Raw genomic sequence first — 18,407 nt, 5'->3', positions numbered from 1 at the left:
GAGTGTGTAGTTTCATATAAATTCTAACGTTAGAACCTTCTTCTGCTGCAACTCTATTATAATGGCTTATTATTTATTACAAAACATTTTCTCTATACCGGTATCGTCGAAAAAGCCGTCGCGACGCTAGTACTCGTAGACGTTTGATATATTTGCGTACATTATGCAAAGCGCGGTCATTACCTATAGATTTTCCATTAGCCCCGCAAACTGTTGTAATATTGATATGTAGTGTAAATTTAGCTAGATCAATATTCTATGGTCTGGACGGCATAATGGCTTTTGGAAGATCGCGCGGGAAAGTGCATGGTGCGCTTTATTGTCTAATTTGTTTACGGTTATTAATGACTAGCTGTGCCCTGCGGTTTTACCCGCAGTGCTCCACTCCCATTGATCTTAGCGTCATGATATACCCTATAGCCTTCCTCGATAAATGGGCTATCTAACACCGAAAGAGTTTTTCAAATCGGACCAGTAATTCCCGAGATAAGCGCGTTCTAACAAATAAACAAACAAACTCTTCAGCTTTATCATATTAATATAGATAGAATAGATAACATTCATCCCATTTTCAATTAATCTTGTAGGCAAACTGAACTATCGTAAGAATGTGGAAAATTTAGGTTTTATAAGGATTCAGATATCTTCGGTTCTACATTCGTGTTTACTTTATCGTTATTTGTAATACTTATCATTTTAATAAAGAAATTCAACAAAATACTAAATGGTAAAGTCGTATCTATTCTTTATTAGTTAAATTGTGATTCCTAGTGACACAAAGGATTATTTTCTGACATTATGTGAATAAAATAAGTATATGTACAGTTTTTCTACAGTGCGTACAAAAATAATTAATTACTTACATTTTATAAATCCCTATTCTACGCGACGATACAATGCTACAAATGGATGTATTTCAGCATAATAGTCCAGTGCGCGTCCTGCTAATTAATTAGACACTCCAAATTAATTACCCAGCTATAGTACAGCTTATACCGAGCTTGGTTGTCTCGGAAATATAATATATTAGTTAAATATGATCATATTTGTTGGAGATTTGTTGTAACTATTTGTTGATGACTCAGTTCTGATATTTATTATGGGAAGATGACCATTTTCAACTTAATTTTTAACGAGACTGAACTTTTTGAAGTGAAAACTTCTTTAGCGGCGTTGAGCACTTTTTCTTTAATGGGTATAAAATCTTAAACTCGCGTCAGGACACGTGACCTGATCGAAAAAGCGTAAGACGGATACCATTCCAAAATATCAAACATGCTCAACGTTAATAATCAAGTTTTCACTTCTGCCGGCACTCCCGAGGTGCAACCCGTCTTTTTTTTTCTCATATTTTGTTACCTACAATACTAGTTTTTCACCCGCGGATTCATACGCTATATCTAAAATATCACATTATCGAGTACGACTTTATCTATTAAAATTGTGGAATACCTACTTATAAGTTTTAATTGAGAAATAGAATTAAATTTCACCAGCAAACAAGGCACGCTCGCTATCCAAAGCCAAAATTCAATCTATTTCGTTGAAAAGTTCACCAGCATTCCTAGAAGACTTATTAGTCAAAAACAAAGTCATAAAATAAATTCATAATCAAAGTTAACAGACGATATCGGTAACTCGCGTGCACTAGCTGCCCGGATGACAGGAACAGATTGCTAGCAAATACAATCGAAAAGATGGTGGAAAAGTTGGCATTACAATCTGGATCGTATTTATGTCAGGACAGAGTTTTGTCACGAAAATTGCTTATTTCATTTGATTTACGGTTAGCCTAAATAAAAGTACCTACTGAAGAATGGAATGCTCGAATGCTTGATGCTTTTTATTGCAGAAATGGATTTCCGATTTATGGTATATGCAAATGGATTGGATATGCAATAAGGTTATTGGTGTTTGACATACTTCTGAGTTAGATATCGTATATTTGATTTAGAAGCATGATATAACTAGGTACCTATCGTTAGTAAATCGAGGACTAGAGTTTCAGAAAGGTTAGTGATAAAGTTGTGTCTGTGAACTTATAAGTAGGTAAATAGTAATAGATACTATATTTCCTTACTAGAGCATGAGTAATTATTATGATGACAACCGAGAGGACAAAGAGAAATATAGATATATGTATATGGCAATGACATTGTTGCATTTTTAAAATGGTCAAAGGTCAAGTATCAAGAACACTCAAACCTAAGAGCGATCTGTAAAGTAGAATCTCTTATTATCTGCCCCCCTAGTCAAGTGGCTTTCTGTTAGCGTAGCGTTCAATAGAATAGACTACGAATGTATGAGATTGACGTAGGCTGTAGATAAACGTATCTACAGGTTACGTCAATCTCATACATTCGTAGTCTATTCTATTGAACGCTACGCTAACAGAAAGCCACTTGACTAGGGGGGCTGTAAGTGTAAGAGAGATATCTCTTCAGTTTTGCCGTTGAAAGTGTATTCTAAAATTTTTAGTTGATTTTTGATTTCAAATTTGTATTCGTGTCGTGAGTACTATAAAATACTAGCTGCGCTCCGCGGTTTCACCCGCTTAGCTCCGCTCCTGTTGGTCTCAGCGTGATGATATAGCATATAGCCTTTCTAGATGAATGGGCTATCTAACGCCAAAATATTTTTTCAAATCGGACCAGTAGTTTCTGAGATTAGCGCGTTCAAACAAACTCTTCAGCTTTATAATATTAGTATAGATTTGTAAGGTCTTTTATTTACTAACTTAAAGATATCTCAAAGGTCTCCTAAAGAAATTTCACAAGACTTTCATATCGAAAGTGCCCAGTAGGCGGACAAACAGAAGCAAATGACATTTGTTATGAAAACATGCAAGTGCTAATCGTGGCCCAGTTCCTGAATATTTTCCGTTGATTAAATAGTTGCTTGACATTGACGAAGTATTTGTATAATTGGTTTGGGAGACCATTTATAGAAAACTGATAGTTTTAATGAATTCCAAACTCCAATTTCAAATATATTTAAGGGCAAAACAAGTTTAAGGTAATACGTCAATCATGTGACGGAAAACTTTGTGTTTGTGTGACATTTTTGGTCGAGCATACTTTACGAAAAATGTCACACCAATATAATTTTTACTTATTTGAACATGTACTTCCCCAAGGCGATGTTACTCAAGGTTATCTCTGCTATTAACTTAAGTACAATATTTGTTTTAGAAGGCTTCTTCTAACGTCCTTTTGAAGAGTCATACATTACAATTAAAGAAAAATCAAAATGGCTCACCCTGGAAAACTTTGGAGGAAAAACTTGTCACGTTTTTTAGAAGAGATGATATCCTAAACTTATAATACTTAGGTAAATATTTGAATATCTCAAAATAAATGTTTCAAAATGATTAAAGATGAGGTTAGGAGAAAGGTGCTTGATAAATAAAACACAGTTAATTTTTAATATTTTAATACTTAAATAGTAACTAATACCAGGACTACAGAACTGGATAGCTATGAACATTTGACATTGTTTCGCAAGGCGTTGCGCTCTTCATACAAACGGTATGCAATAATACTAGATTATGTCATACGGTTGCGTTACTTGTATTGAGGTTTGTTTTTTGTAGGACAAAGGGCTTCTGCTTTGGTGTAGAATGTTCGAGAATATTCTATGATAATATTATGGTTTGGCTGAAAAAGTAAGATCGTTTGATCCTTCAAAAAACTACTTAAATAAATCTATGGAATGCCTAAATAAATTGTAAAGTATTTTATAATTTAGAAAAAAAATACGTGTGGCACTCGAGGACTGCCGCGGTAAAGCTATTGCATAGCAAAGAGTATAGTAATATAGAGTTGCATAGCATCGCATCGCTGTGCCGGTTGTGTGTAGTAGTAGTGGGGGGTGTTAGGTTTTTTCGTTACGGAATTTTTACATTCGGTCGCCGCGCTCAAAGTCTGAGATAAAAGCTATGCAATAGCTTTACAATAATAATTAATAATTTATTTATTTATAAGTACTTAGAGGGAGATAATTTTGTCATTCCATATTTGTCATGATTTATTGTCTATGCAATATGCATATTTCTCCACAGATTACAAAAAAACGTCGTTTGCTTCAAACATTAGTGTCACAAATATTGCTAATTCTTGCCGCTGCACTTATATGCATATGCAATCTTTAAAATATTTGTATATACTTAGATATAACAACAATATTTATTAGTCGAATATATCACAACAATATTACAAAACGATTGTACGCTATTTTGTAACTTCCACTTTCAAAGCAATGTGTGGCATAAGTGTGTTGACTTTTTGGGTTAAAGATGCGTTGACACTGTGTGCAATACATGTTGTGAATCATTGCTATTTTAATTTAACGTTTGCTTTAAAAATAAATTATCATCAATACTTATTAATTAAATTACAGTTAAAAATAAAGAACGCCTTTCTAGATTTTTTATCTGTGTAGTTATGACATTAAACTTCTTTGACCAATTAAAATCGCCACATTGTCACCTAAATTTAAATTTAGAGCAAAAAATTCAAAGCTCATCCATGGCTACTACGAATCTTAAATCTAATTCAAAATTCAAATTAACTTTTCTCGAAGAATTCATCTGTAAGCGGTACATGTGAGAGTTGGTCGTATGTGTATGTGCTGAAGAATCGTTGTGTGACGTTCATTGCGTAGTCTATGGCGTAGTCCAGAATAGGCCCGCCGAACTCTTGGGCGACTAGCTGCGAATTTGAATTTAGAACCTCGAGGATGTTGGCGCCTAGATAATAAAAAAAAGAAATTAAAAAGAATTTAATGCTGGCAACTTACGCTATCGTACAATTTATTTTTAATTTTTGTCTTCGTCCAGATCGTAATGAAGAGATAGGACTATTTTAAAGAATTTTTTTTTTCAATTTAAAAATGATAGATGTTATTTTGAATGAACGTATTTTTTTTTATTTAAAAAGTTTAAATAGAATTAGACTTTTGCGAATCTTAAAATAAACAATGTTTTTTTTAACTTACTGATTTCAGGGCTGCCTCTAAAGAGATTGGTAAGATTCAATTTCAGATCGCTTCCATAGTCAGCTTTGTACTTGTATGAGTTTATCTTGTAATGTCCTTCACCTTTATCGTCTTTTACTACTTTCTCGAATACTTCTAGACGGATACGTTGGTTCCCTGAAATATTAATTAAGTTTAATACATTTAATAGATTTTTCATATATCAATTGGCGGTAAAAAGGCTGTTTTATAAATAGATATTACATAAAAGTTTTTGAATAATTTATCTCATTATACAGGGTGTAATCGTTAAGTGTGCACAAGCGATTATTCCGTAACTATTGCAGATATCAAAAAACTTTAAACTGATATCGAAAGTACTTCACCTAATGAGTAAAATGGCCATAATAAATTTTTAAAAATAAAACGAGAAATAACCAAAAATGTTACATTAAACGCTCCCATACAATTTATTTCCCATACATTTTGTATTCATAGTAGATTTTCGAAGTGACGTCCTTATTGTGCAATACAATGAGGAGGTCTATTTACAGTTTCTAAATGAACTTCCCTCCAAATTTGCGAAGTAATTAAAGCAGAAAACCAAAAAAACAAAAAAAAAGCTAAAATCTTTCATATTAAATGTATAGGTTGATCCAAAAGTAATGATAATTGGGTATTTCCTGTGCACATAAAAATATAAAATAAATGTTTTATGCTTGCTCATGTAATCACTAAGTTATCACAAAAAAATTATATCTACAGGCCACGTTTCCAAGTATTAACATTAATTTTAATGTGAACAGTGCGAGCCAGAATGTTTCCCGACGAAAAGAAGAAACAACGATTCGACATTTAGAGGGTGAATTTCTAAATTTTTAATGAGATCAGGATAATTTTTTGTCACGATTTGTGACCATGGGCGTTACCTGGGTTCACCATGTTTATGCTGAAACCAAGAAACAATCAATGGCCTGGATGCGAGCTTCCAAAGTGACGGTGAAGATTTTCAAAGTGAAAATTAGTGGGATAGATTAAAGCCGTAGTTTTTTGGGACGCTAAAGAAATGTGGAATATTTTAAGAAGGTAGCCACTACTACACAGGGCTCTTACTACACAGACCAAATTAAAAGATTGCGGGTAGGTTAGTAAGAAAAAGAGACATGGCAAACTTCGGTCTTGAATGTTGGTTCACCAAGACAACGCACCAGATCACAAAGCGTCAGTTGCGATGGCTGCCAATCAAAAATCGGCATTGAAAATGCTTGAACACCCACCCTGTTTGTAAGATCTAGCTCCTAGTTAATTCTATCTCTTACCTCGGCACAAGAAACACCGTCGATACAAGAAATTTTAAGACGACAGCGAAGTGATGGCCGATTTTGAGGGGTTTTTGTAGATGAAGTCAAAGTTTTTTTTTTTCTAAGTTAAGGAAAAAAAATATCGAAGTATATTATCTAGTTAGAAGACTATCTAGAGAAATACATAATTATTTTAACTGTAATGACCTTGTTTAATATTGATTATCATTACTTTTGGATCAACCCATGTACATGGGATATTCATATCTCATACTAAATGTATGGGAGGGTTTAAAGTTAATTTTTTAGATATTTCTCGTATTATTTTTAAAAATTTATTATGGCCCTTTTACTCATTAGGTTAAGTACTTTCGATATCAGTTTAAAGTTTTTTGATATCTGTAATAGTTACGGAATAATCGCCTGTGCACACTTAACGATTACACCCTGTATAATTCTATTCTTAGAACTGCAGAAACAAATTATGTACCTATTTACTAGGTATTCTTTTCATTTACGCAAAGTCTCTCTCGCAATTCTTTTCATTACGCTAAGTCACACCATATTCTATGTTTTTACTATCGTCAAATATGGTAATATTGATTTATTTGAATACTGTTTGCTTTTCGCTAATAATGACCCGAAGCAAATATATTTTGCGATATAATATATTAGTCATTGGGGTACCTGCCCCAGTTTTTTTTAATTCCTTGTCTTGGAAAATTAAATTCGATCTCTAAGGTTGTTATATACATAATCTTTCGCACATGTTTGAATTTTAATCAAGTCTCATAAGTCATAATATGCCAATCCATGCAACAATAATTTAACAAAACATATGACCATTGACCCAACAATTGAACTTAAAATTTACGTATGACCATTGACCATGTGCTCATAATCTTTGAGTCATTTATTACACTTTCATAAGTAAATTTTTAAAGGGTAATTGCTTAAGTTTCGTAATTTTTTGTAACTTATTTATACATAAAACAGTTAATATAATATTATACAAGTACGTCGGTATACTTACAGATTTTGATTTTAGCGTTGCCGTCAGTGTTGAGATGGAAAAGTAAGATCCTGCCCATTATACTGTATTGACCTCGGATTGTGAAATTGCAGTGCATGTCAAATACAAAGGTTCGCTTTTCACGACGAGATCTGAGAAAATATAATATTATAACTTACTGTTAATACATTATATTACCTACATATAAACTACAATAGATAACTAAGAACTAATTTATAGTGAAGTGTAAGTCCTTGTGGATTGTGGGGTATGGGGAAGATTAATCCATAACACGACTCGACAAAAAAATTTTCGTTCTTTGTCCTAAAGTTTATACTATTATTTTCCAGTTAGTTATGCACAAAAACGAAAAGAAAATACCTTTTTTCGGTATAAAGTTTGCTTTTGTGATAGTTATAATAATAATACTCATTTTTCAATTTTTTCATAAATTTTAATTGATTTTAATATTTTTAAAAAGACCACGCGGTGAGAGTGGGGTGTTAACGTTTACAATGTGCCGCTAGATGGCACCCGAGTGATAAACAACCATCAGGTGTTATTTACAAGCCCAGAATAACTTAAAATGTCGTCACGAAAGTGCAAATACGATGCTGATGCATTTTGTTTTAGGTATATGTGGTCAATTTATTAAAGTTCGAGACGTGAAATATGAACTAAAGACATCTCATGTTCTCTGTGAAGCCTATGAAGCATATTTTGACTGTCCTGTACGGAATCAACATAAGCCATGGGCTCCACATGTTGCTTGTAGTTATTGTAAAAGGTGTTTGGAAGGTAAGGCAAATTACAAATTTTAAGGCCATGGGCTGCAGGATGTCATTAAAAGTACATATGCTGCATGCTCATTTGGATAAATTTAAAAACAATATGGGAGCCTATTCCGAAGAGCAAGGAGAACGTTTCCATCAGGACATCATGAATTTTGAACAACGCTATCAAGGCCAATACAATGAAAACATGATGGGCGACTATATTTGGGGTTTATTGAGAGAAAGTAGCTATGAACATAAAAGAAAAATTAAAAGTGTGCACTTTTAAGTTATTTCCCACTTTTCTGTAAGCTAATTTGATAGTAAAACTTAATAAAAATAATAAACATTTTTATTTCAATAGTTTTATTTTCAATCAAAAATTAAAATCCGAGATTTTTAAAAATTTCGTTCAATCAGTCTTCTAAGCACAAAAGCAAAGTTTTTCATGCCATATATTTTTTTTCCGTCTAATTACGACCTAAACTACCAAATTTAATGCTTTGCAATCAAAGTCAAATTTCATGGTGACCCGTTGTAATTCATCTTTTTCCATAAGTAATCAATTTCAATCGATTTTCTTTACGATAAGTCTACCGTCTGTATCGATCTAATACCAAGACTTTTGTTTTTGTCAGAGCCTATCGGGATCCATCTTTCTTAATAAATGCGTTATCGAATAGATAAATTAATAATTAAAAATAGCATGATAAATTAGCTATTTGATTCACAGTTCAGCTATAAATACATAGTTGACTTGTTCAAGAATTCGTATTTTATTTAAATTGATGCAAATTGATATTATTTATCTACACTAATATTATAAAGAGGAAAACTTTGTTTGTTTGTTTGATTGTAATGAATAGGCTCATAAACTACTGGACCGATATTGATGAAATTTGGCACAGATAATCTTTAGACCCTGAGAAAGAACATAGGCTACCTTTTATTGCGAAATATGTACCACGGGCGAAGCCGGAGCGGACCGCTAGTTTGTTATATTTGTTAAAAATCATAATAACACGATGGTACAAAAACATAAGATTATTCTACATTTTACTTTCGACATTAATTCGAATAAGAGATATAGGTAAAATTCATTATAGCAGTTATGTAGATATTTTGAAGTCTTATGTATTACACTAATAAGTCAGCCCTTAACCCAATTTAGTTAATAATGCTGCGTGGATTTCTAATTGGCTAGATATTTTAGCGTTTTGTAGGTAAATGTTTACAGGATAACACTCATCATATTTACTACCTACTTGCGAAATATTAGTAGCAATTTTCAAAACTTAGTTCCTATAATTAATACATATATCTACGTATTCAAGGAGAAATTGTTTAAAATTGAGGTTCCGCATAATTTACTTGTCAATATATCGACATTTTGAATATATTTAATGACTAATTAGGTTTTGCATAAATATGCATTTTAAAATTAAAATGGCTAAAATGTTTTACTACCGCCATTTGTCAAACCAAATTTAATGAATCACATAAAAACACTAAGTATTCACATTTATGTTGTATTTGTTTTATTCATTATTCAAAAATTAGTGTCACCTGTAAAACTATAATACCGATGCGTTAGAATTAACAAATTATATATTAAAATGTTCTAAATGTTTACTAATCGTATAGGCCTCAATACTGGGAACTGGTTTATTGTGGCAACACTAATGTTATGTAAGTCGCGAGTTGTGTTTGTTTTGACACCATAAATAGATTCATTTTTGTGACATCTGAATAGGAATATGGTTATAGAATATAGTTGATGATATAGCGTAAGCTATATCTCCAATCTCCATACACGCTCGCTCCAGCTACGTCCGACAAAAAATATAAATATCTTAAATTTATGTTCTTGAGGTATAATATCACTTTCTATTGGCCAAAGAATTTTCAAAATCGGTACATAGTACTTCCATAGATAACTTTCTACAAACAAATTCTAAACTAATAAACCTATTGTAATTATTACCTCTACATAGATTGCAACGTTAAATTTTTACTTCCCCATTATTATAACTTTGCAATATGAATTTTATCTATCTCTATAACTATCAGTTACTATATCTATCGTATACGTTACTATAATAGTTCGCTAGTACATTATAAAAGTACGTAAGAAAGTTCTAGAACCTTCTAGAGCAAATCGTTGACCCACCGTACCAACCTGTTGACCTAGCTGTCATGTATTGTGCTTTGTTTATCTACTCCACATGACTACTAACGATCTACAAAATATGTTAAGATATTGCGTGTGCAACATTTTATACTATCTAGTGAATTTGAAATGTATAAAAACCAGTGAATTTATTCTTGATTTTATTTGTAGAGATGTAGAGACTATATGCTATTTGTTTTTTAGATAAATTACTATACTTTGCACGCGATGAAAGGGATAATTTTAGTATTTTATTTTAAACTTTAGCGGCAAGACTGATTTTAGTTTTGGGTTAAGTTTTTAACTAATAAAGTATAGAAACAGAAGACTCATTTACTATTTGGTTCAAAATAATTTCTTTCACATGTCACTTCCCTAATTTATCGATTTCAACAATTCAGCCCAGCAACCTGAATTTATAAGCGGCTTATTAGATTATGCAGGATTAATAGTAACTAGATTAAACTTCATACAAAGTACTTCGCAAAAATGGATTTTCGTACTTACGACACTTTATCCGGGATACATGTGCTCAGACCAATTAGTTTTCCATTGTGGAATGTCATTTTGACGTTCCCGGGTAGGTCCATGGTGATGTTTTTGTCCAGGTATAGCGGGTCCAGGGTTGGGATGCCCGCTTCCGGGATACCTTTGACCACTCCGGGGATAGCATCTAATGTGGCTTTAGTGAAACATTCGTCTGTAAGCTCCGCGCAAGGGTGGATGAAGTCCGCTGGAATAAAAGTTGGTTTTGTTATGTATATTTTACTTTGTGTGAGGTTAATATTTGAGAAAGTAGCGTATAATTTACGATGACTTTTATTTGATTAAATCATTATCAGTTAGAAGTTGTTGTTGAGTTCAATTAAAATATCGTTTTAAATTAAATCTGAAAATATCTACATCTTCACGTAGGCATAGAATTTCTAAAATAATAATTAAATATTTGAAAATTATGATAGGTAATCAATAGAATATTTCATAGATATTTCAGAGTAGATCCTTGTGAATACAAGCGTCTATCTCTAGTCTAGAATATTTATTCTAGATGAAATAATAATTAATATCTATGTATTTACATAGGTATTAATTATTATTATTTCATATGTTTCTTAGTTTTTCATTTTCGTTTCTTAAATTATTGACAAATTAATTTATACACATAGTAATTTCGTTATTTAGGCCACATTAATAAAAGTTTTAAATGTTAATTATGATTATTACAATATTAAAAACATCGTCAATTTACTAGAATAATTTACAAACTTTCTTTTAAATTTTTGACACTTTCCAATACTAATACTTACGCAACGGGACCAACTGCAATGAACCCTGAAAGCACGCACACAAGCACATAAAAACAAACAATTTCTCCATGTTTATTTTTTTAAATCGCGTATACGAAATACCCGGCGATAGTAGCGTCTTAGCCGACGTGTCATGTGCGAATGGCCTTATTTCCTTCGCCTCAAAGTCTATAGTTAAGCAACATTAACTTGTAATTAATCAAGTGTTCAAGGACTCTCCAGATTTTCTAAGATGCAACGATAAGTTTTACATTTTTTTATGCTAATAATGTTTGCTTCAGCCGTAGATGCATCTACAGCAAATATTGCGTTTTGTTATTGTATTTGTAAATAAGCTATGTTATCATAAAAGCGTCTTTACTTTTATGTTGTCGGAATAGGTTATAGGTTCAATATTAAAAAAAAGCTTATATTTTAAATTCTGATGTTTTCGTAACTTTGTAATATTAGATGTGTCTCGTATACGTATAATAAAATTCAAAAAATATTAAAAATATTTATTGAAAGCATGAATTTATGTGATATTTGTTATTTATCCATTAATGATATTTTTATATCTAAGCGTTGGTAATAAATAAAATAAAATAAAATTTTCATTATAAGGGTTGAGTAAATTATAACAGGGTTAGGTTAAAGCTCAGACAATTACAGCGATTATATTGTTGGTAGGTATGTACTTATATTACGCAAGTAGGTATGAATTATTATATTGTATTAAAATACAGTTCGTTACTGTATTATAATTATTTTTATCTGTGGATATTATTATCTAGATTAAAGAGCTAAATCCATTTATTTTGATTGAAATGTTACAAATTTTCTGAGAACAAATTGGAAAATACTTTCAGGATTGGTCAGCTTTTCCATGTTATTTTCTTGGTATCAAAGTCGGAAGCTTGTTTATATAAATTTTCACTTCTCTGCTTCTATCTGCCACAATCGCAGAAGTATACAAATGAGACCAAGTACATCTTGTCATTATGTAACAATTAAAAATATTTTTAAAGAAGTACATAGTGCATAAAATGAGTTATTATTATGCAATTTATATAATATGCAGACATCATAAATAAATACAAAAACAACGATTGCACAGTACTAGAAAGACAACGATAAACCAACAGTTGGGTAATGTATTGAAATCTTTATTATACTTATTCTAAACTTTATTATTACAAGATACAGTTACTTTTCCCTTAGCAAGACAAGAAACGCACTATCCTTGACATGAACTAAGAAGAACTATACTTGTGTGTTCAGTTTTTCCTACAATTTTCTCATTGTTTTCAAATATATGTAGACTAGAGTAGATAATTTTTGAAACAAAAAAAAAATCGCAGTCGGATGAAACCCATTAGAAAAGGAGGGGAATATGATAAAAATGTAAGGAAAAATAAATTACGGTCAATCCGAGTTCGGGAAGCGGGAGGGGGGAGCTTTTAAGAGAAAAAAATGGTTTCTCTCGATTTCCGACAAAACTACAAGTCCTATAGAAAAAAGTTCAATGGCAAAGTTGTAGGTAATTAAAAGTTCTACAACTTTTGTATTCACAATTTTTTCACATAACCTAAAAATTTAGGTGAAAAATTCAAAAAACCAAGTTTTTGGTCTTTTATTTCTATCTACTTCAAAATTTATTTTTTTTCTACGAAATTTGGTGGAAACTTACTTTATTATGTCCCAAATACACTGTAATTTATTTGATTGAAAATATTTATTTTTTCGCCTTATTTTGAATTAATACCAAAAAAACAACCTAATTTTCAATCGAAAAGTCACCCGTCAAAATATCAGCTTTTTTCAAAAACTTGGGGTGCCTTTTATTCATTGAAATCTCTACTTTCATATGGTGTAAAAAAAAATAAACACCACCATAGTAAATGTTCTCATGAAATGCATACAAACAGTGTGATAATGAGCTTTTACTAAATCAGGCACACTTCTTGAACTCTATATCTTCTCTTGTATCGGCTTTTCGGTAATATTTCAAAAGAAAAATAATTATCTGTTCTAAGTTTAATATTTTACAGCATATTCAAAAGCAAAATGATGTCGATAAAAACATTTCAGGTAGTTCGAGGAGTGTGCCTGATTTAGTAAAAGCTAATTTTCAGACTGTTTGTATGCATTTCCTGAGAACATTTACTATGGTAGTGTTTATTTTTTTTACACCATATGAAAGTAGAGATTTCAATGAATAAAAGGCACCTCAAGTTTTTGAAAAAAGCTGATATTTTGACGGGTGACTTTTCGATTGAAAATTAGGTTGTTTTTTTGGTATTAATTCAAAATAAGGCGAAAAAATAAATATTTTCAATCAAATAAATTACAGTGTATTTGGGTCATAATAAAGTAAGTTTCCACCAAATTTCGTAGAAAAAAAATAAATTTTGAAGTAGATAGAAATAAAAGACCAAAAACTTGGTTTTTTGAATTTTTCACCTAAATTTTTAGGTTATGTGAAAAAATTGTGAATACAAAAGTTGTAGAACTTTTAATTACCTACAACTTTGCCATTGAACTTTTTTCTATAGGACTTGTAGTTTTGTCGGAAATCGAGAGAAACCATTTTTTTCTCTTAAAAGCTCCCCCCTCCCGCTTCCCGAACTCGGATTGACCGTAATTTATTTTTCCTTACATTTTTATCATATTCCCCTCCTTTTCTAATGGGTTTCATCCGACTGCGATTTTTTTTATCTTTTCATTATTTTCAAAGGCTTCTACCCCAGTCTAATGAGGACATTGTCGTTAGATGCTGCGCAAATACTTAGGGAAGAATGGACATAGTATTTAGTATTTACAGACTAATGACTAGTTGCTTAAATACTATTTTATAGTGCTGTTTACATAAGGATGAATGGGTAATATAGGATTTTATAGAGTTTGTATTATAAGTAAAACATTAACTCTTATTTTAAAATTGTATCTAATTTAATTCTAAGAAAAAAAGTTATTTCTATTCTAAATTTAATCCGAGTACAATACTTATAATAGTGGTGTTGAATTAAAGGTAACATTACATTATTTTGACTTATTTTCAAATTAGAATTTGCGATGAATGAAAGCTTGTAATTTTGTAGAATATGAGGTTTTTGTGTGTGTTTTGCGGGCTTATTTAAAATCATTATTAAGAATTTTGGGCATCTACCTCAAATAATTTATATAATAATAATTTAAAAGCCTTCTATGTAATTTCTAATATCTAGGTCGAATATTATAAAAGCTTAAATACATAATGTATTTAGATAATTGAAGTCCTTAAAAGTAACAAAGACCAAAGAATGTCCTCAATCAAACAAATGACAGTAAATTTAAAATTTCCCAGAAAGTAAATAAAGGATTTTCACACGGTGTGCACTGAGCGAAAATGGTACAAATGTAAATATACCGATTGTGCCTGTGTTGGCAAATTAGTGGTTTTATACTTAACAATACATTAAAGGACATTGTCGGTGACTAATGGTCTGTTTGATGAAACGATTCGTGTTATTGACAGAGTTGTATTGACTTTTATAATGGCCATCCATCATTTTGTGAGTATATGACTATGTATTAACATAAACATAACAGTAATCTATCTGAAACGGATCTTGAACTGATGGTTTGAGGGCATGAAAGGCTTTTGATGATTACATCAAACTCTTTTGACTAATATAATAATGTCAATTTTGTTCGAGCTTTAATTAAGTGGCAAAGGGAATTGAAAAGTAAGAAAATAAGTTAAGAGAACTGAAAAGGAGAGCTTATAAGATCTATATACTAAAGTTTATTACGATTGAATGAATATAATAATGATAAATTATAGTACATATTATATGAAAAACAGCTGAAAAGTTCAGCTTTACTCGCGTGTAATGAATGAAGTGGACACGGATGGATCAGCTAAGTATGTTTAAAAAGTATTGTATTCAAATAGGTAATTTTTTTCTTTTGCCTTACTACGTAGTAAGTACGTCATTAACTATCTAAATAAAAATATATCTCAAATGACAGTACGCAGACGATTAGTCAGTTAAAAATTAAAATAAAAGAAAATTCTGAAAATTTAAACCACAAAACCATTGCTAATTAAAAAGCAAAGAGAAAGTTTTGATGGCCTGCAAAGATAATCGCGAATTGAATTGAATCATTGTCCTAAAGCATTGTAATCTTGCTTCGAAAATCCTCGCGAAATTCACAATAATTGTCCGAAATTGGACGGAACAATCGTGTTAAATTGGACGTGAACGTTTCAATAAAGCTTTGTGAAACCAGACGGCTTCAGAGAACGGGAAACCAGTATAGTGCATGCTAATTAATTACATGCAGGTTGCAATTGTAACAATGGACGTAGAGGCTTTGGGAACATATTGTTGTGTTATGTATGCGTAATACATGGTGTGGTAATTTGTAATTTGAAGGAGTAATTTCCCTATGCAATCCTCTGGTCTTATGAAAAGTATAGAATCTAGTATATTTGCTACAATATGTACCTCCCGTAGGTACATATTATAACAGTGGAAATTTTCGATGGGCTCTGGAGGGAAAGTACTTGAAATATTGAAGATAGCGAATTTTGCTGAAAGGAAACATTACCTCCTACGCATAAGTCAAAATCCTTGCCGGTTTAGGCTGTAGGGCGGGTATGCCAAAGAAATACATACATGCACTTAAAAAACATAACGCTCCTTCTTTCGCAATCGGTTAATAATTTAAATTTGAAATAGAGAAATTTGCCTTTCTATAGTGGTGAAATAGGGGTTGAAACTTCGTTTGAGACTCGTCATTTTCGACGTTGGCAATGTGAAATAGAAATAAGAAGATAATAATTTGGAAAATCCAAAAGTGCACGCCTCATAATTTTTTTAAATAAATATTTATTAATTATTATTTTTGTTTATTTAATAACAATTAAACCACATCGAATCAGACCCTGAAAAATGAAAGGGTTCTATTCCTGAGCATACTCAAGCGTAAGAGAAAAAAAAAGACTCGATTAGTAAAGTATTTCGGTCGCTATCGTGTTAACAAGAAAAAGGATCCGCACATACAGACACACGGACGTCCAAGACAGAACTTTTTTAAACTGTTTTTTAACCAGTTTAAATAACAAAAATGACATCAAAAATATCATGAACGTTAAAAATAGTGTTTTTTCTTAATATGTGTGTGTATGTATTATCTTACAAGTGCAATGTATGATACATAAAGACATTTTAAGTTTGAAAAATCAGATGTTTTGCGCGAAGTGACAGTAGTACCCACCTCAACGCTTCGCTTATGAGGCGTGCAATAAGACTATATGTCTAGTATAATAAGTCTAGCCGTGAGAATCTGTAAATGGCTTATTGTAAGTATTATATTATGTGACTATCTTTAAGGATACAGCTGTAGATTCTCCTAAAAATATGAATAAATAAAAAATATAAATAAATATTATGCTTTATTGCACACCCAAAAAATTAATATAAAGAAAGAGCGGTCTTACCCCTAAATGGCGATCTCTTCCAGTCTACCTATAACTTTACTTAATCGCCAGAAAAGAAGGCATTGCACGGAAACATGGCCAAACGTAATAGAGCGCTCGAAATATGGTATTTTTCAGGTTACAGGTAAAGTAAATATTGACGTCGCTATTCCAATGTTTGCAAATTGCAATTTAGGTACTTACATTGCAAGTACAAGGTACAAGCCATTACAATGAAAAATATTTAATAAAATATTTTTGATAAGCCTATTTTCTTAACGCCTGTGAGTGATCCTAAAGTTGTATACACGCAAGTTTGCTTCAAGAAAATTTATTAATCTTATGAGTCGTGCATGATTTTATTTTATTTATGAAATGAGATTAATTTTTAAAATATATTCTAGTTTTAGATAATTACATGTAATATCACAAAATACATTGTAATAATTAAAGAAAAGTTAATATTTTTAATGAATATTTTGTGATATAAACCCACATTTGGCCTGGGAAGGGAGGAGAAGGGTGATCCTGGAATAACCGTATTTATCTCTGTATAGTAAAGTTAGTTAATAGTATATTTATAGTTAGTACATAATTGTTTCTGTTACCTATTTTTAAATGTGTATTTTAAATGTTTCACAATCTTATATCATTTCTGCGAAGATATGTATTATCTACTTTTAACTATTCATTTGTATATTCACATTCTTTTACTTCAGCTAGTTAATCATAAGATAAACATACATAATAAATAGTTTACGTGTGTCTGTTTGTCGGATGGCCTGAGATGCGAACGGAGTAACAGTAAATCGCGGTCGTGCTCTCCCTCCGACGATAGAATACTAATGCACATTGGATCTGTTTCCATTCATCTGGACATCCTAAGTGATGCTGTTATGAGCAATTATAGTAATAAATAAATTATTATAATTAAATTGTGTTTGAAAACTTGCTGTAAGTGTATAAGAAAAAAATCTGTACAGTTTCTTGGAAAATATCAATTTTCAGCAGGTTTAGGCAAAATAATGCAGAGCTATTTAATATGATTAATAGCTAGAATAAATAAAACTTACTTTTATTTGAAATCAATAGATATTTGTTTGGTACCTGTAGGTACATACCTTGGTGTGTAGGTACATACAGTACATTATTTTTATAAGTTTTTGAAATAAGTGTCGTGTCACGTGCGGAGAAAAAATCTGCTTTAGGTATTCTATGACTTTATTTGAATGCGTTTTTGTAACAATTTTTACATTAGATGTCGAATAACAGTTATTTACTGCTTTTTTAAATAATTTCAAGCAATAAAAGTCTGAAAAAAAGTGAGACGCAGGAAGTACATATATCAATAAATAATTGTCCATTTCACTCTTGATATCTCTCAAAAATTAGGGTAATACGCGATATTTACTATTTAATTTTTA

The 18,407-nt window shown here is 31.2% G+C and overlaps 1 protein-coding gene and 1 long non-coding RNA gene across 2 annotated transcripts in view; one reads left to right on the top strand and one right to left on the bottom strand.

The window, feature by feature from the left end:
- LOC149479529 (uncharacterized) overlaps positions 1–18,407 on the top strand; it is a 187,088-nt gene that overhangs the window by 72,561 nt on the left and 96,120 nt on the right. The window lies entirely within an intron of this gene.
- LOC149479531 (uncharacterized) lies at positions 3,864–11,678 on the bottom strand. The gene is made up of 5 exons (XM_089708109.1): positions 11,538–11,678; positions 10,738–10,963; positions 7,309–7,439; positions 4,996–5,151; positions 3,864–4,747 (listed from the first exon to the last, which is right to left on the bottom strand). Exons 1-5 carry the CDS (start codon positions 11,605–11,607, stop codon positions 4,566–4,568), a joined length of 765 nt encoding a protein of 254 aa, XP_089564235.1. The 5' UTR covers positions 11,608–11,678; the 3' UTR covers positions 3,864–4,565.

The sequence above is a fragment of the Colias philodice genome, chromosome 20, assembly GCF_061535455.1.
Source record: "Colias philodice isolate Cphi_HAF_F1 chromosome 20, ilColPhil1 Martin Lab GWU primary, whole genome shotgun sequence".
NCBI lineage: Eukaryota > Metazoa > Arthropoda > Insecta > Lepidoptera > Pieridae > Colias > Colias philodice.
The sequence above is the reverse complement of the archived record's forward strand: the minus strand, read 5'-3'. Positions and strand labels throughout refer to the sequence as shown.